Source organism: Gymnoscopelus microlampas (genome assembly GCF_963454915.1).
Source record: "Gymnoscopelus microlampas genome assembly, chromosome: 9".
NCBI lineage: Eukaryota > Metazoa > Chordata > Actinopteri > Myctophiformes > Myctophidae > Gymnoscopelus > Gymnoscopelus microlampas.
Window position 1 is genome coordinate 39,353,190 of NC_139946.1, and position 25,187 is coordinate 39,378,376.

The 25,187-nt window shown below is 41.3% G+C and overlaps 1 protein-coding gene across 2 annotated transcripts; it reads right to left on the minus strand.

Annotated features, from left to right (window-relative positions):
• Positions 1-2,123: 2,123 nt before the first annotated feature.
• mier2 (mesoderm induction early response 1, family member 2) lies at positions 2,124-13,919 on the minus strand. Of its 2 annotated transcripts, none has more exons than XM_084067206.1 (13): positions 13,859-13,919; positions 11,377-11,574; positions 10,501-10,626; positions 8,849-8,960; positions 7,383-7,471; positions 6,723-6,792; positions 5,886-6,037; positions 4,795-4,876; positions 4,490-4,584; positions 4,180-4,313; positions 3,557-3,696; positions 3,013-3,106; positions 2,124-2,264 (listed from the first exon to the last, which is right to left on the minus strand). In XM_084067206.1, the coding sequence occupies exons 2-12, from the start codon at positions 11,401-11,403 to the stop codon at positions 3,051-3,053; spliced, it is 1,083 nt and encodes a 360-aa protein (XP_083923332.1). In that variant the 5' UTR covers positions 11,404-11,574; positions 13,859-13,919; the 3' UTR covers positions 2,124-2,264; positions 3,013-3,050. The 2 variants fall into 2 exon arrangements, with proteins under 2 accessions (XP_083923332.1, XP_083923333.1); XM_084067207.1 differs by having other exon boundaries at positions 2,130-2,264; positions 3,009-3,106.
• Positions 13,920-25,187: the final 11,268 nt, after the last annotated feature.

A 25,187-nucleotide genomic window follows, 5' to 3' on the forward strand; every position in this document is an offset into this window, starting at 1 on the left:
CATTGCCAACGGTCCTCAACAGGGTCTAATTGTCTCAATGGAAGAGTAGGGAGACCACATACAACCACCGCAGATGTGTTAGTTATGTGTTAACACACACTGTTCATCAAAATAAATCCTTGATCGTAGCTTTAAAGAAAAACACTTTGCTTTTTTGATATATTTAAAACTGCCCTGTTTGAACATATACAGTAGTGTACGTGCATACAGTATATATTCTAACAGATTTGGACCATGTAATATTTGTATTTCTAAGAAAGTGTAAACCTGGGGCACAACCTTGGTCTACAACTCTATAACACTTGGACGGTGCTCCATTCCAAAGAGACAGTGCCTTCTTGTGAATCCTTCAACTGGAAGGCAATGTTCACTCCTTGTACCGGTAGTTTTGTTCATTTCCAAATTGTGCTACTTATCAAGACTTGGTTTTACAAAAGCAAATCAGCAGTATTGTTATTTTTCATCCAATACATTTGCAATACAACTGAAAACTGGAATGTTTTTGGAAACTTCGGCCACAAGAACATGCTTGTGGTGGGTGGTGAACAAGGGTATATTCTATGGCTTGATAGAGGCATCTTGCTTAGACTTCTCCATGAACCTGTGAAGGTGTGGATCACTACATCTCATTGCCTCAGAAATAAAATGTGCCTTTTCCTTAGGCAAATAAGCTATGGCATAATGCAATAAGTCTTGAATAACTAAAAACAAAGAGAAAGCACTTCTGTCTACTGTGCAAGTAAAGCAGGAGATTTATAGAACATATTGACCATATGGCCGTCATTTTGCTCCTACTAATAGAGTATTACGTACAATAAGAGCAAAATGGCTGCAATGTGAATATGATCAATGGATCTTACAAAATGTTTAACATGGTAATTGAGAAGGGACACAACACTACACTTTCTGACATGCCCCCCGAACCCCACACACATAATTAAAACCACAACCGCAAAGAGAAAATAAAAAAAGAAACGTTGTGCTCTAAAAGTACTGCCTCATGTTGCCCCGTCATTGAATTCATCTTTCAGATAAACTTTGTATACAAAACATCTTTAGTTTCAGTTTTCACTTGGATTCAAAGTATTTGAATCAGAATTTTCCAGAGTTTAGGTGGCAATACAGACGTAGTTTCAGACATACACAGGGACTTTTAGGAACAGACAGAGGAGATTCCCATAGATATTCAGTGGACAAACCCAGCTTGTGCTGATATGGCATGGGGTTTTGTGCAGATCACCAGCAGAAGCACCGCCAAGCTACAGTCTGATTTAAACTTTTACAAGTGGTAGTCTCAACAGGTGAAACGTTAAACAGAGCTAGTAGGTAACAGTGTCCTGGTGGCTGACGACCCCTAAAACAATTCAACTGCAGCCTTCCTTTTTGATGCTGATTAATCAACAAATGAGGCAACAGTGAATGAACACTGGCTGATGTTTCTCATGTCCTAGAAAATAAACAGAATTCCGGCGGCTGGTTTCTCAAGATGTTATTTTGGTGACTGCAAGGTGCTTCCAGATTCCAGTCTACTTTTAAAATGTCCAGTCGTGACTCTATGCCCATAGGGTCCATTAACTGCTTGTTTCCCGATCATCAGCACAAATATTTAACATTCCGGCATGTACAGGACGGCATGTATTCATCATTCTAGAGAGGATAATGTGCTTCTGATGTTAGAAGTTTCTTTCTTTCTACATTGTTTATACAGTACACACCCGCATAAAGACCAGGTCCAATCAAGATCTCTACAGACAAAACGGCAAACTGTGCAGCTCCATTTTAAATGGAATACAATTCCTCCCCCTGGTGTCCTCTTCACTGTGTGAGAGAGCGGGGGCGCTGGATGGGAGAGGAGCACAGAATGGCACCGTAGGCTCCAAAGTCTGAGGGCAGGATAGCGGATGAGGGAGGGGAGGCGGAGGGCAGGGAGAAGTCCATCTGCAACCCATGGGGGAGGAGGCCATTCCCGCTCCCCGCAGTACCACAGTCGGGACCCTCTGGGATGAAAGGCCCATATAACTGGAGCTGGTAGAAGCCAGAACCCAAGATGTGATGGTCCTCGGTGGGGGATGGAAGGCTACGGCAGGGCTGCAGGGAGCTGCAAGGAGAGGGCTGGGCCTGCAGCTGAGAGTTTGAGAGGGGACAACTGCCTGGCCCAGGCTCCTGGGGGTCGTCCACAGGCGAGAGAAGTGAGAAGGGGCACCTGAACAGCTGCTGTGGACACCCACCAGCATACAGCTCTGACATCTCCATCCCCTGCCCACCTGGACGGGTGGAAAAAAGTAAAAGAAAAATAAGAATAATGTAATTAATCTCTCCTCACTTTTTGCACACTTTGCATGTTAAAATTCAGATTTTTGAAGATGAAGAAATCTGCACAATGTTTTAAATGCAGCCTAACAGGGAATTTATTAGATAACGTTTCAACCTTTGTATATTATTGTTGATATGTCCTGACGGCACCAATGCCATTAAGATAAATTGTACGCTTCTGCTTGGCCAGTAAAGAGAAATAGTTTTTTTTTTTTTAAAGAACAACTCTTCTAACATTTTGAATTCAGTCCTAACAGATGGTGCCAAACACACCATAATTATTATTCCTATAGCAATTAACTGTATATCCACTGAAAGAAGGGGGAATAATTAATGATTTGATTAGTTCAAATGCCCTGCACAAACAAAATTGCTCAGATGCAGCTGAAACTCATCTGGAGACAAATCCCATCTCATGTCAAACGTTTAAAACAAAGTCTTGTCTATAATGATTTGTAAATACTGCTTCCCATGAATAAGCCAGATGAAAAATAATCAACAACACTCACTCATTACACATGGTTTGGGTGTTTCTTTTGTCTTCCCCTTAAATACATGATTTGTTAACCAGTCTTGTAGATATAGATTTATGGATTTCTTTGGAAGAGGAAAGTTAGTGAGTTTTGCTCTGAATCACATCATTACCCCTCCGCCCCCCACTCTCTTTCTCACTCTCATTCTCTCTGTCTGTTTACCTACAGGACATGCCTGCTTTCTGAGGCCTGTGCGGACCAAGTTCATGGCTTTAAGAGAAAGCGTGGTGTTCGTCTCCGCCGGGGACGGCCCTCCTCCTCTGGAGCGCCATGTCAATGTATACATACATGTGCATGTACACACACCCACACAGACACACACACACACACACACACACACACACACACACACACACACACACACACACACACACACACACACACACACACACACACACACACACACACACACACACACACACACACACACACACACACACACACACACACACACACACACACACACAAAGAAAACAGACAAACAAAAAATGATAGGCAAAGCAAATACAAACAGGTGGGGAGAAATCACATTCAAAATGCTTCAAATCATGATACAATGAGACCAAAATAAAAGTCAAACATAACAAGCACAACACCAACAAACAAAATAATGGAAATAATGTGGTCTGATATGAACTGTGAATGGTCTGAATAGAGGGCATAAGAAGAATCATATTTTAAAATGTTGTCCTTCAGGTGTGATCTGTTACCTTGTTTGTCAAGTTCCAAGCCAGGTGGTGGAAGGGAGGAAGACTCCAGCTGTGCTGCACCCAAGGTGCCCTGAGAAGAGTCCTGGGAGTTGCCGCCTCCAATCAGCTCCCCCACCTCTCCATCCTGATCTCCATCCTCCCTGCAAAACACAACATCATCATCAGCATAAAGCAGTTGTAAGCCACCAGAGTTGTGTTGCTGGCTGCAGCACATCAGATAAAACGTGAAGAGCACACCCTTTAGTGTCTTTAAGATCACCCGAGGGCCTTTTTGGTCAATTGCGGCGCGAATAACATCCATTCATATGGTCTTAAGGTCATTACAGATGGGAAGCGGCCGACGCGCCTATGCAATTCATTTTCAATGAGAGGCGGGCGATTATTTGGGGCGCGCGGAGAAGTTGAGGGGCGGTGAGGCGGAGCGGTCCCGTGAAAAGCGGGCGGCAAGAGCTGGATTGTGGTCAGCTTTTGTTTTCCCCGCACCGCGCAGGAGGACAAAACAACAATGATCTCGGCGCGATCCCCGCTGATCCGAGCGGTATCACCCACGTCCACCGCTCCCCGTCTGTCACGACCTTTATGGTAAAACCTCATTACTTGTGTCTACTCCCAGCCCTACTTACATATTCCCTGATTGCAGGTTGTACTTCCTTCGGCTCAGCCGTTGAGTGGCCTGTTGAGTGAAGTACTCGTGGCGATCTGACTTCTTCCACATATAGTAATACTCTACAACCTCCCCCACAGACCGTGTTCGTACCTGGGTAACGAAGGAAAAAGAAAGTCTTGTGTTTAAGATAACATCAAACACCCCTTTACAGAGAAAACATAAGCACACATGAGGGCAAACACATACACACCCAAAAGGTACACTAAATCCAGTAAAAAAAAAAGCAGTATGTTGTTGTAGTAAGATGATGATCTGAGGGCACCAACCTTATTAGCCTGAATGAGGTGAAAGTTCTTCCCATAAACTCGGTAGCCATGTTCAAAGTTCCTGCACTCCTGTTCGCTCCAGGCGCACAGCTCTTCTACAGAAAGAGAAGAGGATGTCAGTCAGGAAACCAGTCCAACAACTCAGTCAGTTCAATTCAAGAATAAACATTGCATTTGCAATGCCAAGACAATAGAGTCTATAAGAAATTGATTTTTGAACGTTTGTGAGGAACTTTTGTGCATCACTGTCAAAATCGTTTCACGATGTTGTGAATAGCAGACAGTGGGGTATAACAAGTTCTTACCACTGAACACTTTCACATTGAAGCGTATTCGTCTAAGTGCCTCCTCTGCATTGAAGTTGCATTTCACAAGCTCATACAGTGCCTGAGAGGAAAGACAGAAAGAGAAACGGAAACCGTTTGAGACATTTAGCTGATGCTCCTATCCAATCCCTCGACGATACAACATACAGCATTGACAGTAAAATCCTCAGAGTTAGTTTAACAGAATATTAAAAAAAATGGGTAAAACTTCCACTGTCAGAGATAAATATAGGATTTTGCTGTGTGGACATGCTATTGACAGACTGTTGCAAGGTGTTACAAGTGACAGCATCCAAATTCCATTTAACTACTATTCTGTTTTAACTACTAGATCACCATACTTCCTAGGATGGGAACTTAACCCAACCGTGCTGCTTGACAAAACGGACAATATGTTCAACTGACAAAAGTCGCAACACTTTTCAGCTGACCGACGGACATGTTGTACAGAGTCTAGTGTCAGTGTATGTGGGTTGAGACCAATCTCTTCATCTTTCTTTCTCTCCCTCTCATGGGGATTGTCATACTGTACATGCACACACAGGGCTCTTTCCTTTTCTTTTAAAAAATATGTATTTTATTAGGTTTTCTTTAAAAGACATTTGACATCCGTTTTCAGGTGCCCACATACACATTAGCCGAGAGAAATGTAATCCTTAGGAAGTATGAGCAATATGTCTTGATGAATCGAATACACAGGACCACAATGGAGCAAGCCCTCAGGTCTTTTGTGTTATCTTTTTAGCATTATTGTATAACTGTACCTCTGTACCTTTTGCAAACTGTTAATAAAGTAATCAATCAATCAATCAATGAGGATGGCGCATGGGAGGTGTACCTTATCAAGCATAGTCCTTAATATTTATGCATTGATAAGGGTCTCTTTCCTGAGACTACTTTTGTCATTACCCACAAAAAGAAAAAGAAAAACACAGCATTGTCTTCTGCCTTTCTTAAAGCTGTATAAATCTCATCCTACATGCTGACATCCACACATCTCCGCCATGGAACAAAGTTACGTGACATTCTGCCTCAGAATGGTCATGGAAAAGAGCCTTAAGGGACATCACCTGTTCGTTGTCTCGGATGGTGTCTCCTGGTAGACGTGTGCTCGCTGCCCCCTCCTGGCATCCTGGTATCTGTGCACACAGCAGGTACTCCTCCACCTTGTGCACTGGCAAGACCCCGGGACTCCACAGCAGCTGGTCCTCACTGTCATGGGCTAGAGACAGAGAGGATGAGGACAGAGTAAATAGGGAGGATAGGAGAGCTAGTCGACTAGTCAATTAAAACGGTACTGCCTCTCCTAATCATTTACTAAACATTAGTCACTAAACTATTAATCAAAATATATAAATTACTGACAGACAAATTACTGTCATCACATCTTAATAAAATATTGCTTTTAGCAAGCACAAATACACGTCACATCATTAGCGCAGTGCTGGTCAGCAGCCTGACATTGTGGCTCCACTTCCCAATGCAGTGAATGCACACTTCAGAAAGAGAGCAAAGTTTGGGAGTACTTTGACTTGAAAGAAGATGTGAGCATTGCATGTACTGTAGGTTGTGTCCAATGTAACGGACGTGAACCTCCAAGACAAGAGCAGCACTGGAGGTAAGCCTACCTAAAAGCAACCCCTTATTAACTTGTTTACTGCCCGCCACTGAGCGGTCAATCTCAAAAAACAACCCAGCTCATCACACAGATGAGCGCAATAGACATGCTGCCACTAAGATGTGTTGAAAGCAAAGGTTTAAAAAAACCCTGATGGATTACATCGAAACGGAACACACGGTGCTACCGTGAATGCTTTACGTGTCCGTTTCCTTCTGATCTGTGTCACATTGCATGCAACTGGCAGTATAAATTCATCCAGATGGGGAGAGAGAAACCAAGAACCTACCTCTATCCTGATAGGTGTAAGGACTGATGGGAGGGATTTTCGCTTGGTACATAGAGCCAACCATAATGTCCTGAGGACAAAACAAAGTAATTCACAAACCTATATGCTATTGGTAAATGTATGGATGTATAAATAAACGTGCTGCAGTGCACATATACAGTACTGTAATGGTCTTTTTTTGTTGAAACTAGGGCTGTCACGATTACAAAGTTAAGTCACAAAAATAGTTGCGATTAATGATTTTTGGCATTGAACATTGAAACATTTTGCCACGTTTGCCTTTTAGGCTTCATAATAAAGAATTGCACAGGGCAGATATGACAAATAACTTACATATACAAAGAAATTGCTGCCATATTTAACTTTCAAAAAATGAAAAAAATAGCAGAGATAGCAGATCAACAAGCTTACAACGTGTCACGAAGTGACGCGATGTAAGCTTGTTGATCTGCTATTTCTGCTATTTTTGGAAAATGTTTGAAAATGCATGACCATTTTTCAATATGGAAACGATTATGACGATCATGCAAAATAATTGCGATTTGGCGATTATGTAATAATTGTGACAGGCCTTGTGACTGCATGTCACAGAGTATCATTTAGTCATCATCAGTGGGTTTGGCTAGTTTAGAGTTCATAGAGCATCAGTCATTCACTTACCTTGCGTCCATCAGTGGAGGCATCGGAGGCATTGGAGTCATCGTCTGATTCTTCTTCTGAAGAACTGACTAACATGCCTTTGTCTCCACCTAAAACATGTGACAAACACACATATTACTAGGTGCCAATTTGGTCACTTTTCCAAAAGCAGACTTTGAATAAATCAATTCCGAGGAGAAATGTGTTATACTGCATAATGCATCTGAATATTAAATATACTGCAATATAAATATACTGATGTTGATAGAATGCCTACAGTGCAGTGCCTGCTACAATACTGGGCAGAGGCCATATGCAATCATAACACAACTTTTTGTTAATTAACAGCTTAATTAAAAGTTAATAAATGTTTAATTACAAACTAAAACTATACTGTTACCCGCTGAGTGATAATTTAACTCAGAGAATGTAATTATTAATGTAAATATGAACCTGTATGGTCGCTCTCTCACTGATGCTGCAGTTAACCCTTGTTTTGAGGCAAAAATGTTACATTAGAGAAACCCCCGAAATGATAGTGTGACCCGATATCATTATAATTTTAAATTGCCATTATTCTTATTTCCATGAAAGCCGTCTTTTGTATGTTTCAGTTTGGGGGGCATGTGTTATGAACAGGCCATTTGTTATGAGGAGATCAGATTAATCACAATCAAAATCACAGAGTAAAATCCTCAGGGTTAATCTATCTATTTGAGTGTAAAAATGCAACTAACACATTTTTGTACCAAGCCCCCAGAACCAAGACGGAGCAGTGAAGCTCATTGGACATGCAGCTTATTACGGCTGGGGCCAGACACATGAACGAGCGAAAACGGTTTCGACCAATGGGCTCGACTCATGAGCTTGCGCACAGGATTGCGCATGGAGGTGACGCAAAACGTGTCACATAGGCCCCAAATAGGCCCCGCCCGTCACATTTCCCAACCCGGAAGAAGGGGTGAAAAGAGAGTATGCACTGGGTAAGCAACTCCATACAAGTGAATGGCCTGGGATTTCCGGTGCCATCTCTTTATTTTTAACTCTATGATTTGTACACACTCAAAGTTAAATTAGTACTGAGAATTTTACTGTTTAGTTACTGTGTAACTAAACAAGCCTGTGGAGCATCACAGCATGGCAGGTTGAAATATGAACAGCAAGGAAAAACAGAAACTCATGCACATCGTGAGATGTAAGACACTCAGCTTCTTCGCCAGAACTCACATTCCCTAAACCATTCTACATAAAATGGGGTTATATTTAAATCATAACTCTGTGCAATTGTGCATATTATAAGGGATCCATGCACTGGTAATGGGTTATGTTTGGATGGTAATGGTCCTGTACTGGTAGGTTTGGGTTGTTTTGCTTGAGACGCTGGGGGATGCAATGCAGAGGTGCAGGGTACAGAGTGCGAATGAGTGCGAATGAGTGCGTGTGTGCGTGTGTGCGTGTGTGCGTGTGTGTGTGTGTGTGTGTGTGACCTTGCAGGCGTCGAAGCAGTTCAGAGGTATTTGAGGTGACAGAAGGGGTGAGGTCATCGGCAGATGATTCTTCTTCCTCCTCTCCAGGAAACAGATCCTTGGTTATCTGATCCTGACACAGAAGGAACAACAGAACGAGACAGAAAAGAATACAGTATTAAACAAACAAAATAGAAGTCGTAGGTCGATATGCATGTAAATTAAAACAAAATAAATAAAACAATGGCGATATGGTATAGAAGGAAAAAAGAAGGGGACCAAGTATAGTCCCCTAGGGGACCCCAGTCAACAAAGTACAGTATATAGGGTTTAAGTCAAACTCATTTAAGGTCGCAGACCAGAGGGGATAAAATGTGGCTTCATGCTGGCTGGACCAGTTGTGCTTGCACAAACATGCACACGTACGCATTTTTTGTTCTCATGTGTCTCAGTCGTTTCACTTCACAATCATTATACAACATTATTTTTTAAAGATTGCATAAGCATTACACTCTCTCTCTCTCTCTCTCTCTCTCTCTCACACGCGTCCGTCCTTTTTCGTGAGAAAATTGGCGAGATGCAAGTGGCAACAACAGATTTAACAGAACATTTGAGTCTGTATTTTGTTAAATACATGCATACGCAATCATTGTAAATATATCGTCTACCAACGTGTCATCTCATCGTATACTAACGCAGAGCAAAGTATGGAGGCAGTGCAGCTGTACAGCTGTATGTGTGTATTATGTTGCAGTGACAGGAACAGGAGAAAGAGAGAATTATATAATTATTTGAATGTTATGTTTGTTTTGTAACTTTAGAAATATATTCTAAAATCTTTGTGTCATAAACTGAGGGGATTACACAACTTTAGCGTGCTCTTCTTATTTGAAAAAGCTCGGCAAAGGAAAAGACAACTTTGAAATTCACACTTGAGTCATGATATTTGGTCCTGTACCTATACCTATGTTATTCCTATGAGTGACACGCACTGAAGAAGCTAAATTAACTGGCCGCTGGAATAATTGGTCAGACTGGGGGTTGAAAGGAGTTGTGCACAGCAGTTAACTAGTGTCTATCACCCTCTATTTTTTTCAGTACCAACCTACACACACACACAACACAAGCTGCTGGTGCAGCAGGCAGCAGCAGAATGGTGAGAGTGTGGCAAGAAGGCGGCTGTCATACAGACCCAGCAGATACAAAATAAATGGTTGTGGATTTTTCATCCCGCAAGCCGGATTGGACTCCTTTGCGGGCTGCATCTGACCACCGTCTGAACTAGGAAAAACTGCTTTCTGCTATGATGCTCCAATTTCATGGAACAATCTACAACTCACGCTAAAAATATATGCCCCAATATCTTATGGAAAATTTTATTTCATAACCTTCTACTACCTCACCATGTAACTGTTTTTAACTTACTAGTTTTCTGTTATGGTCTTATTTAGTTGTTTCTGTGTTTTATATCTGTATATACACATCTTAATTGTTGATTTTTGTGTGTGTTATCTCGACAGCATTGCAAATTAGGGTAAATCTCAATGCTCTTTGAGCATAAATAAAGGTTTCAAGTGGTTTACACTCAGGATTTTACAGTGTACTTACTGGGCCCAGAATGGTCTGCAACCCTAAAATACAGCTCTGGCTCAGTGTGGCAAGGAATGTCTCACCTTGTCCAGTGTCATGTCTGGCAGGCTGGCAGCTAACTGACAGGTGTCCTTGTCTGACTGCAGGAGAGGGTCTAACACCTCATAGCCGTACAGAGCCAGCAGCTCCTCCAGGGGCAGTTCACTGGCCTGACACAGAAAAGACATGGAGAGAAGGAGAGGGGGACAAACAGGGGTCGTTTCTCAATACCAAGAATGCAAAGAATGGACTTGTGTCCTTGGGTAGAATGTACTCCTCAAGTTAACTTTGGGGAGAACATTCTTTCAAGTACATAAGACCAGTGAATGTATCTTTCTAGTTTGTACTTGAAGTCACGTGATGATCGCCCACTGCACCTTGCCGCTCTAATGAGCTGTGTGTGTTTCAGGCAAAACAGCCACCTCACATCTTTGAAAACTTTGTGGAGCACATTTTCAAGTACGGTAGGCTTTATCTTTATAAATGAACCACACATTTTGAAGATTAAACAACAAAATTCTTGCCTAAAAAACTATTTTTTTCCTCCACCATTGCTGCAGATTAATGCGAAATGCTTTGTCTGTCCCAAGTCCACACAAGTCACCTCCGAGGCTCGCAATGTTTCCCGATAGACTGGGCGGATCAAGTTCACAGCTGGGCATTTGGACAGAACTTGGCTAGATGCAAACTTACAAATTGGGACAGTACTTGGGCTGCAACGATGTTTCACAAGTTCATGAGTAAACAAGTGCAGCTATTGAGAAACGTCCAGAGACAGGAGGCTGGATTTTTACATTATTATTGTTCTATGAAATACTCTCTGCTTTGCAATACAATACAAACAATATGTCTGAAAACAAAACTTTTTTTGGCCAATGTCATAGTAAAGTTTGAGCATGTCAATACAATTTTGAACTCACTGCGTGGGATCGAGCAGTCATCTTCATGGGGCGACTGTGTTTGGCCGTTGGGCTCTTCTTATCGAACTCTTCTAAGACCTAACTGGACTTCTGCTGGCGCTGCTGCTGTTGTTGAGGGACCTCATACTGTAGCTGTGCCTCAGGTTCTTCACTAGACCCCTGCTGCATTCAGCTCAGCTCTAGAACCCACCCAACCAACTAGAACACACAATTGCACATACAGACTATTATACACATGGCCACTTAAAATATACCAAACAACATGGTGGCAAAGTAAACCACACAGATCCACACACACACACACACACACACACACACACACACACACACACACACACACACACACACACACACACACACACACACACACACACACACACACGGTGGACCAGTGTGGCTGATCCCTGCTCATCTCATTACAGATCAGCTGACTCCTGACCTTTAAACCACCATTTTTCAATTGCTGACAGTCAACATAAATTAAACATTTTCAAGGACAATACATTTGCATCTTACATTTGAGGCTAAAATACTTCAGAAAATCGTCTTAAATCTTGCAACCAAACCCTAAAAGGTAAAACTTAAGACAGTAAAGTTGATTTCGAGGAAAGCAGGTTAATCCCACTAAGGGCCACACAGGGCATCAACGCCCACTAAGTTTGCTTAAATTTCTCTCAAAAGCTTGGATCTCGAACAACATACACTTTGACAACCACGTGATAAAAAGTCATGTTAAAATCAGTAGTGGAAAAAGTACTCACATTTTTTACTCAATTTAAAGTATCAATACTGCAATGTAGAAATACTCAAAATTGACTTGAGTAAAAGTACAAAAGTATTGGCATCAAAATATACTTAAAGCACCTAAAGTAAAAGTTCTCATTATGCAGAATGTCCCGTTCCACAAGGTATATTATATGTATAAAATGTATCAAAATCGTTTGAAAATAGCAGATCTACATTGCAGATCGGGTATTTTCAAACAGCCAAAGTTTAAACAGGGCTGAAGTGGTTAATGTATTTTGTAATAATAATTCAAATCTACAAAGTAACTAAAGTTTTCAAAGAATTATAGTTGAGTAAAAAGTACAATATTTGCCTCAGAGATGTGGTGGAGTAAAAGTATTGAAAATTGGAAATACTCAACGAAAGTAAAAATGTTACTTAAGTACAGTACTTGAGTACATGTACTTAGGTTACTTTACACCACTGGTTAAAATAACTGCCTGGTCTCCCACCCCCACCCACACCCCACCTCGGGCACTGTACTGTCTGACCAGTGTTGCTTTCCTGTGACTTGGTGCTGAACGCTGCTTCCTCCCTCTGACTCACAGCTAAGTCTTCGGAGAAGGAAATAGTTCTCAATGTTTCGAGCACATTTACAGAGAGATGGCCAGAGTAAACCGGCACAAAGTCGGACATCGCCCTCAACTTTTTCAGTCAGCCTACTTTAGTTAGCGGGGCACACACACCTGAAACAGTTCAGCACCACTAAGAAGAAGCCGACGGACTCCTATTGTTTTCTCCAGCTTTTACTATCAAGGCAGGGGAGGGGAATGGCTGAATACCAAAACGCTCGCCCCAAAACACTGTCGCCCCGGGGCAAACCCCGGCGACCTCGGAATGGTCGCCACCAGGTATTCCTGAACGTAGCCTCAGTGAAACTATGCCTGGCTAAAACTAACCTTATTCCTAAACGTAACCCCAGTAAAACCATGCATAAACCTCGCCTTATTCCTAAACGTAACCTCAGTGAAACTATGCATAAACCTCGCCTTATTCCTAAACGTAGTAACCTCAGTGAAACTATGCCTAAACCTAACCTTATTCCTAAACGTAAGTCAGTGAAACTATGCATAAACCTAACCTTATTCCTAAACCTAAGTCAGTGAAACTATGCCTAAAACGAACCTTATTCATAAACATAACCACAGTAAAACTATGCCTACAACTTCACTTATTCCTAAACGTAACCTCGCTAAAACCATGCCTATTCTAACCTTATTCCTAACGTAACTATGTCTAAACCTAGCCATAGGCCTATTACTAAATGTACCCTCAATAAAACTATGCCTAAACCTATCCTTAGTCCTAAACGTAACCTCAGTAAATCTATGCCTACACCTAAACTTATTCCTAACCTCAACCTCAATAAAAACGAACACAAGAGTACAAGAACCGCTGGTGGTGAGCGGTCCACGAAAAGAAAATGGGGACGACTGTGTTTTGGGGCGAGTCTTCCGGTCACCGAATGGGAGGCTCTTTAAAGCGGAGAACGAACGCGGACTGAGGCGATACGGTGGAGAGATTCTCCATTTTTCTTCGCTCGGTTAGATCCCCAATCGCCCCGGTTCACCCGTCGCTTACCGGCTGGCATAACCATCAACACACATGGGTACGGTCCGGGGTGACACGAGGTCTTAAAAGCGTTCGGTTTCTCTTATCATTTCGGTCATTTACATTCCTCATTTCGCTCACTTACCTCCGCCATTCCGCTTGTGCGCAGACTCCCCAGTGTAGCCCGGATGTTGTAGGTTCTTCTGTAGACTGTAGTGTAACAGAGCTAGAGCTCATGGATGGATTCAGCTCACTTTATTACCGCAACGTTTCACTAACTGATCATACAGTAACTGGATTACACGCGCAACCAGTGGTGTAAATTAACTAAGTACATTTATTCAAGTACTGTATTTAAATACACTTTTGAGGTGTTTTTTACTTTACTGGAGATTTCAAATGTTCAGTTATTTTACTTCTACTCCATTATATCTCAGAGGCAAATATTGTAATTTTACTCCACTACAATTATTTGACAACTTTAGTTACTAGTTCAGCCCTATTTACATTTCAGCCATTTGCAAATAGCAGGTATACAAGCTCACAATGCACTGCAATGCAACACATTGTGAGCTTGTAGATCTGCTATTTTCAAAAGATTTTTATACATTTGAAAACGTGTGAAATGGGACATTCTGCTTAATACTGTTACTTTGGGTACTTTAAGTATATTTTGACACCAATACTTTTGTACTTTAACTCAAGTACATTTTTAATTCCGGACTTTTACTTGTAACAGAGTCTACATTGCAGTATTGATACTTTTACTTAAGTAAAAAAAATGTAGTACTTTTTCCACCACTGCTGATCATACAGTAACTGGATTACATGATCAACTTAACTTAAATGTGGAAAAACATTGTGCTGCTCTGGCTGCCTCTCAACCTAATATAGGATATCGTGTCTATTAACATTGCCTTCTAATTCACAACACTGGATAATGTTTTATACTTTTCAAATAATTAATTCTTAACAAAAAATGTTTTTATTTCAGTAAAACTATAGCCTATTTATACACATTTTAATATGCGTTTTTGTATGCAGTAATCTTGTAGCCTAAAGCCAAATGATCTGTATTAAAAATACTCAACAGACCAATAGAATAACCCTAATTAAAGACAATTAGACTACTCTGATAAAACACATACTGCCTGGATAAACACAGTGAGAAGGACAGGCAGCATTAAATAAGTAATAGGTGGAACAAAATATAATATTTCAAAACATTCATAGCTGAAGACTGAAGCTTGAACATATGGCTCATGTAGGAATGAGGGAGGGGACAGGATATGGCCAAAGCAGATAAAGATAGTCTGCATGCGATGCTTGTAGCCAATAAAAGCTTCTTTGACTGTCAAGTACATCCAGATATATACAGTAGTAGCAGAAGGAAAGACAGTACACATGTTACCCATACATAGCCACATGATTCAATCAATTAAGTCACAAGAATGTTTCAATAACATAATATAGAGCTGAGGTCTATTTGATTAAATGTATATGATCATCAAAGTAAGACAAGTAAACAAGTGGAGCAGGGACATAACCTTACCAGACCAATATAGTAAAGGACACCTACAACTTTTACAGGACATAACATAAAATGTGAATTATACACAGGATTAAATTCATCAAATGCTAATACACACAATTAGACATTAGAATAGCCTTCTAGATATTGCATCTGTAACACTTAAATCATGAAGGAATATGTGGAAGTTATTATATATTTTTTAACTTTCAGAAAATTGCATCAATAGCAACAATTAACCCTTAAGATACTCTAGCAATGTTAGAAATGTTGTTCTTCAAGGCCCAGATTTAACCTTTTTGCTCTGAATTTGCCGTTCATAGATTAAAAACTGTGTGGAGACCATCTACCAGTAAATATTTGTACTCAATTCACTTTCCGACTGCTGATTAACCACGCAAATCCTAGCATCCCTATTCTAGACATGTCATAATAGGTGAAGATTCTGCAAAAAGTTCCAAACATTTTCTGAAAACAGCAGATCTACAAACTCACAATGCGTCGGAAAGGGCTTATACTCAGAAGAAGTGTAATAAATTAAAAGAGTAAATGACTTCATCTACATTCCCACTAACTTCCCCTCAGGATTACCTGACTGCACCATTCATAATATGGCACAAATGTTCATCAGAAAAGAAGGGTTGTGTCAAACACAGCCTGGGTAATCCAGACACAAGACATTGGCGAGAGAGAGGCTGTAGTTATAGTGGCTGGGTCTGGGGTCTTGTGTGAATGGGCATTTAGCATGAATGTCACTCTTGTGTGTGTAACCACCTGGATTCGAACCGGGAGAATCCCTCTGCCCAAAGCGCGCGTTCATGTGTGTGTTCATGTGTGTGTGTGTGTGTGTGTGTGTGTGTGTGTGTGTGTGTGTACAAACATATACAGTAGGTTATGTATGTGTACACACTACAGTACAATTATGTTTTTGTGTGCGTATGTATGTATGCAGGAATGAGAAGGACAGTGGTAGGTCAAACTCCATGTACAGCCAGCACACATCTTTTGTCTGCAGAACAACATGCTGGCATTAAGTTTAGAAAGGGTTAATATAGAATTGTTGTTCTGCTGCTATGAAACAAGGTCATACTGAGACAAACATAAGCGTGTTCACTCACAAACACACTCAATCACACAGGTTGACCTACAGCAGGCCCAATTAATTCAACACATACAGAGAGACATACACACACAATTAATAAAGAGAGAAAGGGGGCATATTTGCATATTTTTCATTCATTCCTTTGTTCTTAAAAGGACACATAGATTACAGTGCTTTGCCATATAGCTATATATCTGAATGTACATAAATCTCAACACATGGGAAGTCCCACCTCTTTCCCTTCCTTTCATTTTCTTTGCCCAAGACAATGAATTTCTTGACTAATGAACAAGCAGACTGATGGAGGCAAATGGGGTGGCACAGCCAAACAGCTAAGCATCTGGTATACCACAATGAATCTGCATAGCTAATACTCTGTGGTATTATATGACCTGCAAATTAAAAGAACCAGCCACTTCAGTTTCTATCAATGGGAGTGGGGTAGTGGGAGGAGATGGAACCACGGCAGGAGGAGCGATGTCGAGATTTATAGGCAGATCCTGTAAATGAGGGTTGTGTGAGTCTGGCTTATAATCAGGACAAGTTCGTAAAGTATTCATCACCAGCCGACCCCTCCCTCACCAAGTCACTCCACCTCTCTTTAATTGGCCCTAGTGAGAGAAGTTTAGCAGGGGGACACGGGGATGTGTCCTCTGTTTCTGCTGGGGCCTTTAATTTGACACGTGTGTGTGTGTGTGTGTGTGTGTGTGTGTGTGTGTGTGTGTGTGTGTGTGTGTGTGTGTGTGTGCGTGCGTGCGTGCGTGCGTGCGTGCGTGCGTGCGTGCGTGCGTGCGTGCGTGCGTGCGTGCGTGCGTGCGTGCGTGCGTGCGTGCGTGCGTGCGTGCGTGCGTGCGTGCGTGCGTGTGTGTGCGCGCGTGTGCGTGTGTGTGTGTGTATTTTGGCAATTTAATTTGTTTGGGGCCTGGGGGTGGGGAGGTACTGTATGTAACTTGATTCAACAGCGGCAGGAACATAGAGTTACTGCAAGTCCATTCGTACTAACCATGGAAGGAAGTTTATGGGGAGAGACAGGATTTCAGCAAGGACTGGACAAAGAGCAGTTCAATAACAATAGAAAGTAGCCTATGTATAGCCTACTATGCTGAAGAGAACAACATTATAGCCCTCTTGACTCCAACAAAAGGGTCCTGTGTGGCACTGAGGAGGATCAGTATCTGAGTGAGTGAGTGAGTGAGTGAGTGAGGGACAACTGCTGTATTGTTGGACTTATTAGCGAGGTGTTGTAGGACTACGAGCTTGGCGGTGGTGAGGCCCTGGACGTTGAGCTGGAGCAGTGACAGTGCCTGGCCCTCGGCGGTCGGGATGTCCTCCCGTGAAGGGGACGTTCCGTGCCCTGGTCTTGACCTTGGCCTTGGCCTGCCAGCTCGACGACTGTGCGGCGATATTAGTTTCACAAGATGGTCTTGCACCAACTCTTGCTATTGGTGGGGAAAGCTGTGTACTAATAGAGTCGTCTTCTTTCTCACACATTTAGGGGCCTCTAAACAACGCAAGCGATTTCACTTCAACCCTTGAATTAGCCACAAATGCTCTCGTGCATCATGTGACAATCAAATATGGTCTTCATACTCCATATCGTTTGCCGGTAATTTAAGATTCACTAAATTGTGGCCAGGGCCTGTTTCTTACAAAAATGGCATATATCTTCAACGTAATATCCAATCATCCCCAAATTAGAGGGGCCTTTAAAGAGCGCACCTCCAAAAGCGTGTTCACTTCTGCCCATAGGGGCAGTCACAAACAGGAAAAATTGCTCTGTCTGTCGTACAAACTCTATTTCCCCAGCTTCCTTGTGTCCTGGCAGCTGCACCCCACAATTAACACAGCCCTGGGTAGGCAACCTGGCTTATTTTATTTATTAATATCTATAGGTATCTTGGTTTGGTTATACTGACTTCTCATGTGTTTCACTCTTACTGCTGTTGCAGTTATGACACCTGAATTTCTCCCCTGGGATCAATAAAGTTTAACTTTTATCGTATCTTATCTACAGCTGAATGCTCTTACTGACAGATGCTATTGTATGTCTACTATTAATTAGTGAAATATTCATGTTCGGATTTAAATTCCTCCGTCCTCATGTCAGGAGAGACAAGGAGGTAAAATCAATCAACCAGGATCTTGTGGTTGAGCTTGATAGTCTACTTGTTACAAAGTTTTTGACAAATACTTTAGACAAAATAATAAGATGATTAAAAACCCTATGATATGGTGATGGGTCACACAGTAACATGTAGACAGTAAAATGTGATGAACGCATCAGTCAGTGGACGTGGCCTGTCTTTACAAGGAAGTCTATTATATTATATCATTATCTTATTGTACTGTATATTGTATTGCTGTTAGCACAGTATTGCGGAACATGCCACGCCAATTTCGCTACTTTTACCTGTACGAGTGAGTGACAAATAAACCCTCTTGATTCGTCATTTTTGAAGTGAACAAGAGGAAACAATAACGTTAAAGTTCTTGCTGTCTTTGACATCAATGCCCCCTTGTCTCCTCAGCTCTCTCCATCTGCCCCCAGCATCGTACCCTCCTCCTTGCAAATGCCATTGACAACTTGACAATAACATTGATGTCCAAAGGGGTGGGCTCCATGTGCGCGTATAAAAACAGGAGGATTCATCCTCAGCGTTCCTCATGCACAATCTACTGCACCACGTGCACTGATAAACCAGTGATAAAGGACAGCCCACACAGTCACTGGCAGACGGGATCCCACTCATTGACAACAGCTGATTTTGTCTCAGAAGCCCACAGCATGATGAGACCACAGCAGACACTGGACCAACATTTTCCAAGCACCTGTAAGTAGGAGCAAGTTTTTTTTTTCTGATTGAAGATTACACAGTCAATTCCTGAGTGTGGATTTAACTCTGAAAATGTGCAAATTTAACTCTCTATACTCTCTGAGAGTTACACAAGGTTAAAATAACACTGAGGATTTTACTGTGTGGATTTTGTGTAAGGGGTTAAAGTGGTTATAATAAATGTGTGGAGTGTTTTATTCAGTTTCAAAAATGTGTACCAGATGTTTACTTGATTCGTAGATATGTCATTATCAAAGTGTCATGCCATGGAAAACAGCTTTTAATCCAGCATCACATACCCTAGATGTAGCATGAGGCAAAGACAGACTACATCGTTATTAAAATAATGCAAAGCATCCAGTGAATTCTACATTTCCTGTAATTCTAGTGGTGTTAGAATGCAGTGACGTCTTTGGTCTACAGGGCGCAATATGGCCCTCTGTTGGATGTGGAGGCCCCTGTGGACACATGGTTCAACATCTGGGAAGTGATGAGCACGGGTACGCAGGAGGTCTGGACTGTGACCAATGGCACATTCCAATGGCACAGGGGTCTAGCAGTTCTTTCAGGTATGGACTGAGCAAGGTTATTATAGTTACACATTTTTCATTAGTTTGCATTGTCATTTTATTTTGAATGTTTGTTTTCATTTTAGTTTTGATTCAAGTTAAGTTTTCATTTTGTGAAAAGACTTTTTAAGTTTTTATCAGTTTAGTTTTTTTATTGAATTTATTATATTCAATATTAATATGGATTAGGCGAGATTCAACAAGCTCGGAAAAATAGCAAAAAAATAACAAAACAGATCTACAAGCTCACAACACATTGGATCATGAGGCATTGTGACCTTGTAGATCTTTTATTTTCACAATTTCTTTTTTAATATTTGACAACATGTTTTAAAACTTTCATATCCACCCAAAAACGTATACTTGTAGTACAAAATATTGACAGACCCCGATTTGATTTGACCCCAGTTATGATTTGGGTGTTTTATGCATTGTTCTCTGATCTGAATAATTGAGTCAATATTGGCTAAATCATTGTGCAGTTATCAAAGGCCAGTCGACACCTTGCAACTCCTTGCAACATGCAACTACTTGCAACTACTTGCAACCATCATCCCCAATGGCAGTTCCAATGAGTTGCATCGGTATGGACTGGCCTTAAAACCGTTTTGTTGCAAGGAGTTGCGACTAGTTGCTTAAGGTCTGGCCTTAAGCCATGGATGCAAATCAGTCTTTTCTCCAGGGACAGTTTTTGGCAAGACTTTTCAAATCAATCTGCGCTTAAAAATGCATTAAAATGCAATATGAAACTTTAATTAAAATAAATAACGACACAATGAAATCCAGTGCACTGGATTACTTATCCAATATCCACACAAGCAATTTTCAAGTCTTTGCTAGTTTAAACCAATGGCTTCCTCCAAATTCCTTCTACAGTGACTCAACTGGCGAAACATGCCAGACCATTGGTATGGTACTTGTCTTTTGTAATTGATCTAACATATTTGCTATTGTCCCATTGTGTACCTCTCTGCATTCTTCTCTGTCCCTCAATGCATCTCCTGGTATCTCTCTCTCTCTCTCTCTCTCTCTCTCTCTCTCTCTCTCTCTCTCTCTCTCTCTCTCTCTCTCTCTCTCTCTCTCTCTCTCTCTCTTGTGGTCCTTATCTGTGTATTTGCATGGTGTGTTGTGAAATAAAACAATATGCTGCACCCAATCTGTGCTAACAGTTTGATACAGGGGCCACAAGGAGCAGGCCAGCACACAACACCACAGCAACAAAGTCAAAAAGAGAACGCACTGCAGAGAACTCAAAGTAAGAACATTTGGACAGTGGTGGAAAGTAAGCATGTGTACTCAAGTGTTGTACTTAAGTCATCTTTTTTACTAGCATTTCCAATTTTGAATACTTTTACTTAAAATTACTCCACGATTTCTCAGAGGAAAATAACATACTTTAACTCCACTACAACTATTTGAAAACTTTAGTTACTAGTTACTTTAAAGATTTGTATTATTATTTTCAAAATATTTCTTATACATATTGAACTTGTGAAATGGGACATTCAACACAAAAATATAATTCTATTCATCAGAGTGTTGTGAAGTGTCACTTTATCTATGTAATATGTATTTGTATTATCTTTGTCATTTCATAGATGGTTCCGAAATGAGGCATAGAGGTAGAAGGGGTCTGTGGTCTGTCCGAAGCTATGGAAGAGCTCGAGCTCGTTCTGTTCTCACTGAGTCCCAGCTGCGAGTCTTGCTCACCTGTTACTCCAGGACGCCCCGACCGGACACTGCAGCCAAGCAACGCCTGGGGCTGATGACAGGCCTCAGCCCTCGGGTCATCAGAGTCTGGTTCCAGAACAAACGCTGCAAGGACAAGAACAGCCACGGCAAGAGAAGAGAGACATCGTTCAGTACTACTGTGAGTGTGTACGAGTGTGTTGGCGATGGCTAGCCTAGGTGGAGTGTGTGTGTGTGTGTGTGTGTGTGTGTGTGTGTGTGTGTGTGTGTGTGTGTGTGTGTGTGTGTGTGTGTGTGTGTGTGTGTCTGTGTGTGTGTGTGTGTGTGTGTGTGTGTGTGTGTGTGTGTGTGTGTGTGTGTGTGTGTGTGTGTGTGTGTGTGTGTGTGTGTGTGTGTGTGTGTGTGTGTGTGCGTGCGTGCGTGTGTGTTTCTTTCTCTCATCATCTTTGAGGCGTTTTTATCTATTTTATGTATTGTTGGATACAACAATGCCTCTGTGTCTGTGTCCCCCCCCCCCCCCCCTCTCTCTCTCTCTCTACTCAGCGTGAGCCAGCTGGGCCAATGGTGGTCCTATCCCCTGATCCCCCTGATTTCGCCCTGCAGATCTCTATCTTCGAGTCACCATGGCAACTGCAGTGCAGTCACAAGGACATGCCACTTCGTGACATGTCATTCGTAAGTCACAGGACAGTGTGATCCTATGCATCACCACGGCTTGCCACCATGTGCTTATACATCTTCCATGGATGGGATCTGAAGCATATTCCACGATTGTACTTTGCTCGGATGAGAGCATCAATTAAATGCCTAAATAAATATATATATTTATTATATATATTGGAAAGTATTGTCTGGGGTTACCATATAACAACTGGGGTTACCATATAGTCCATAATAGTAGTAGCTATAATATTGTGACACCATGCTGTGAGGTGTACAATGGTACAGATACTGTCTATGACACATTGCACATCTGGGCAATGACTAATGATAGGTATACAGTAGCTCTTCATGTCTCTAAGAAATACCAATAATTATTATTTAAATGAGCAACAATATAATATATTATAAACTCAGGTAGTATAGCACTGAAGAGACACTTGTTCACACAGGCTTTTGGCAAATAGTTTAGTTTTTGTTTTTTGTTGATGTGAAGCGACCTTGGGTTTTTGAAAGGCACTATATAAATTCAAGTTATAATTATTATTATTATAGGATGCAAAATCATTTTTCATGTTTGACTATGTTTCCTCTTCACAGAACACATGTGTATCAGGGGACTCACCACAACAACCCAGCCATGATGACTCTATCTCTCTCCTAACCATATAAAGACTTTCAAGTTCCTTATGAACATTGTAGTTCAACTCTAGAAGTACAATGTGCATAATAAAAAAGCATATAAACACAATTAATATTTTTTCTGTTAATATTTGTGGTAAAGTAATCTAACCAATATCTTGTCAAGGCAGCATCAGGCGACTCACAGTGGCTTATAATGACTGTATGCGGCTGCTGCTGAGAGCTCCAAGAAGCTCCAGTGCAAGCCAGATATTTGTTAGTGTTGGGGTACCTACGTACCTGCTCTGCTGTGCTATGCAATCTTATGTATAGATTTATGTGTAGGGCATCTGAGTCAGTAAATTACATCATTGCTGTCATAACTAACCCTACATAGTTCTGTCAGGTTCTCCTCTAGACTATGCAACCATTGGCACACTTGTCTGTATGTTCGAAACTGAACATGGTGGAAGTCTTTTTATTGTATTTCCTTTTATTGTGATATGGATCTCCCTTGGGTCTGAAATAAAGATTGAATTCAATTTATTTTTTGTTCATCATTTTATTTGGTTTTATTTTGGAGAAACTTAGTAATTTGGTATTTGTGTGATATGAGGACAGTGGAATTAAAAACATTATCAGTGGTCATTGGAGGAGGCTTGTGTTTCAATTCCAAAAGTACTTCAAGCTTTACTACAGAAGAGGATGAGCTCATTGTCCACAGACTCTTTCAAGAGACATGTACAAAACATAGTCCCTTGTGAAGTTCTGGGTGAGTTTTTAGACAGTAAAAGCTAAGTGTAATTTATCTTTTGTAACAATGTATCTCTGTGACAGTGGTATTGCCACACTGGCATACCTGAAGAATATTATTATTATATAACAGTATTATGTACAGCAGTGGTTCTCAAACCTTTTTCATGTCAAGGACCCTCAAAATGTGTTTGACCGCAGACCGCCATCTCAAACATATTTTGTGCCAGGGATTTTTCAAAAATAGCAGATCTACAAGCTCATAGCGTGGCACTCAGTGCCGTGCTATGGGCTTGTACATCTGCTATTTTTGAATAGCCAAAATATAAAATATGGTTAAAGTGGTTAATATGATTGTGACGCTATATTAACACATTTTGCTGGAGATCCCCTGGTACCCCCCAAGGACCCCTGGGGATCCCCGGACCCCACTTTGAGAACCAATTATGTACAGGGGAAGGTTGGAGCCAGAGAATGACCCTGACCACCACTATAGCCAAGAAAAGACAGACATGGACCACCTGTAATAATGCCGGTCCATGGACCACTACTTGAGACGCAGTGCACTAAATGACCTGGTGACCTAAGATGACGAGTCAATGAAGTCAGTTACTGGGAAGTCTGAGGTCAAGAAATTTGGCCATTTAATGGCATGTGTTTGCTCACTCATAAACATTACAAATCAGCATAGTATCAGCTAACATGAGTTTAATATGGAAGGTTGGATAAAGTAAGAGGAATAGATCAGTGGTTGGTTCTCAACTTTTTTTTTTTTTAGCTCTGGACCACTAGCCTATTTCAAGCAATCTTCAAGGGCCACCCCAACCTACCTTTAACTAAACTTAGCCCACATTTCCCCACCCAACACCACAGTGGTCCCCAGGTTGATCCTTAGTCAGGGTGGTGGTCTCTGGTTCACAATCAGTTGAAAACCCTTGCTGTAGATCCATTCAGAAGAGAAAAAGAAATACAGTAATGCAAAGCAAATGCATATACAGTACAGTCTGGACTACAAGTTTACATAGGCCACCTGTCATTACAAACAGCTTTATCTTGTAGATCGTGCGGTGGAATCTGTCAGGGTGTCATGTCAACACTCTGTGTTTGTACAGTCACAGTCTCTGAGTCTGTGGTTGTGACTGATTCAAAACTCCCCACAAAAAACAAACAGAAACCTCAGAACCAAGCCCGCAGATCTGTCATTGAGAATACCATTCCAGTGTAAATGTGAGCCCACAGCGGGAACTGCACATAATGATGGATATTCTCCCAAATCGTGTTAAAATACCTCAAACATGGGAAGTGTTTATTCGCTATGTTTCAACTTCCAGATCCTTTTTATTATTATATGTTGAAGGTCTGGTATGCAAGTTTCATTGGCCCTAAACTCGTATTGTTTTGCCTGACAAACTATTCATTTCCACTACTAGATGTGAACATTTTGATAAAGTTTCACATATTTTTCCACTTTATTGCCTGCACTTTGTCTTGAATTAGAGAATCCACTGCTATAGGTTGTCACACCATTCCACAAGGGGGCGATGCTGTACTGAGTAAGATACAGTAGAATCCAATGATAGAGTGCAGTGACAACTTTGTGGTTTGTATAACAGTACAGTATGCAAAGCATGTGAACAAGATTTTTAAATGAACAACACTGAGTTGAGTTTGCAACAGGCAAATCAGTATCAAATCAGCATTTCCTTGTAAGAAAT

What these genes read in the sequence shown, in the direction of transcription:
- mier2 (XM_084067206.1), bottom strand. Translation starts at nt 11,403, where the DNA reads ATGAAGATGACTGCTCGATCCCACGCA. An exon ending in ACCTCATTCAGGCTAATAAG is followed by an intron (nt 4,314 to 4,489) that starts GTTGGTGCCCTC and finishes TTCGTTACCCAG; the next exon opens with GTACGAACACGGTCTGTGGG. An exon ending in AACCTGCAATCAGGGAATAT is followed by an intron (nt 3,697 to 4,179) that starts GTAAGTAGGGCT and finishes TGTGTTTTGCAG; the next exon opens with GGAGGATGGAGATCAGGATG.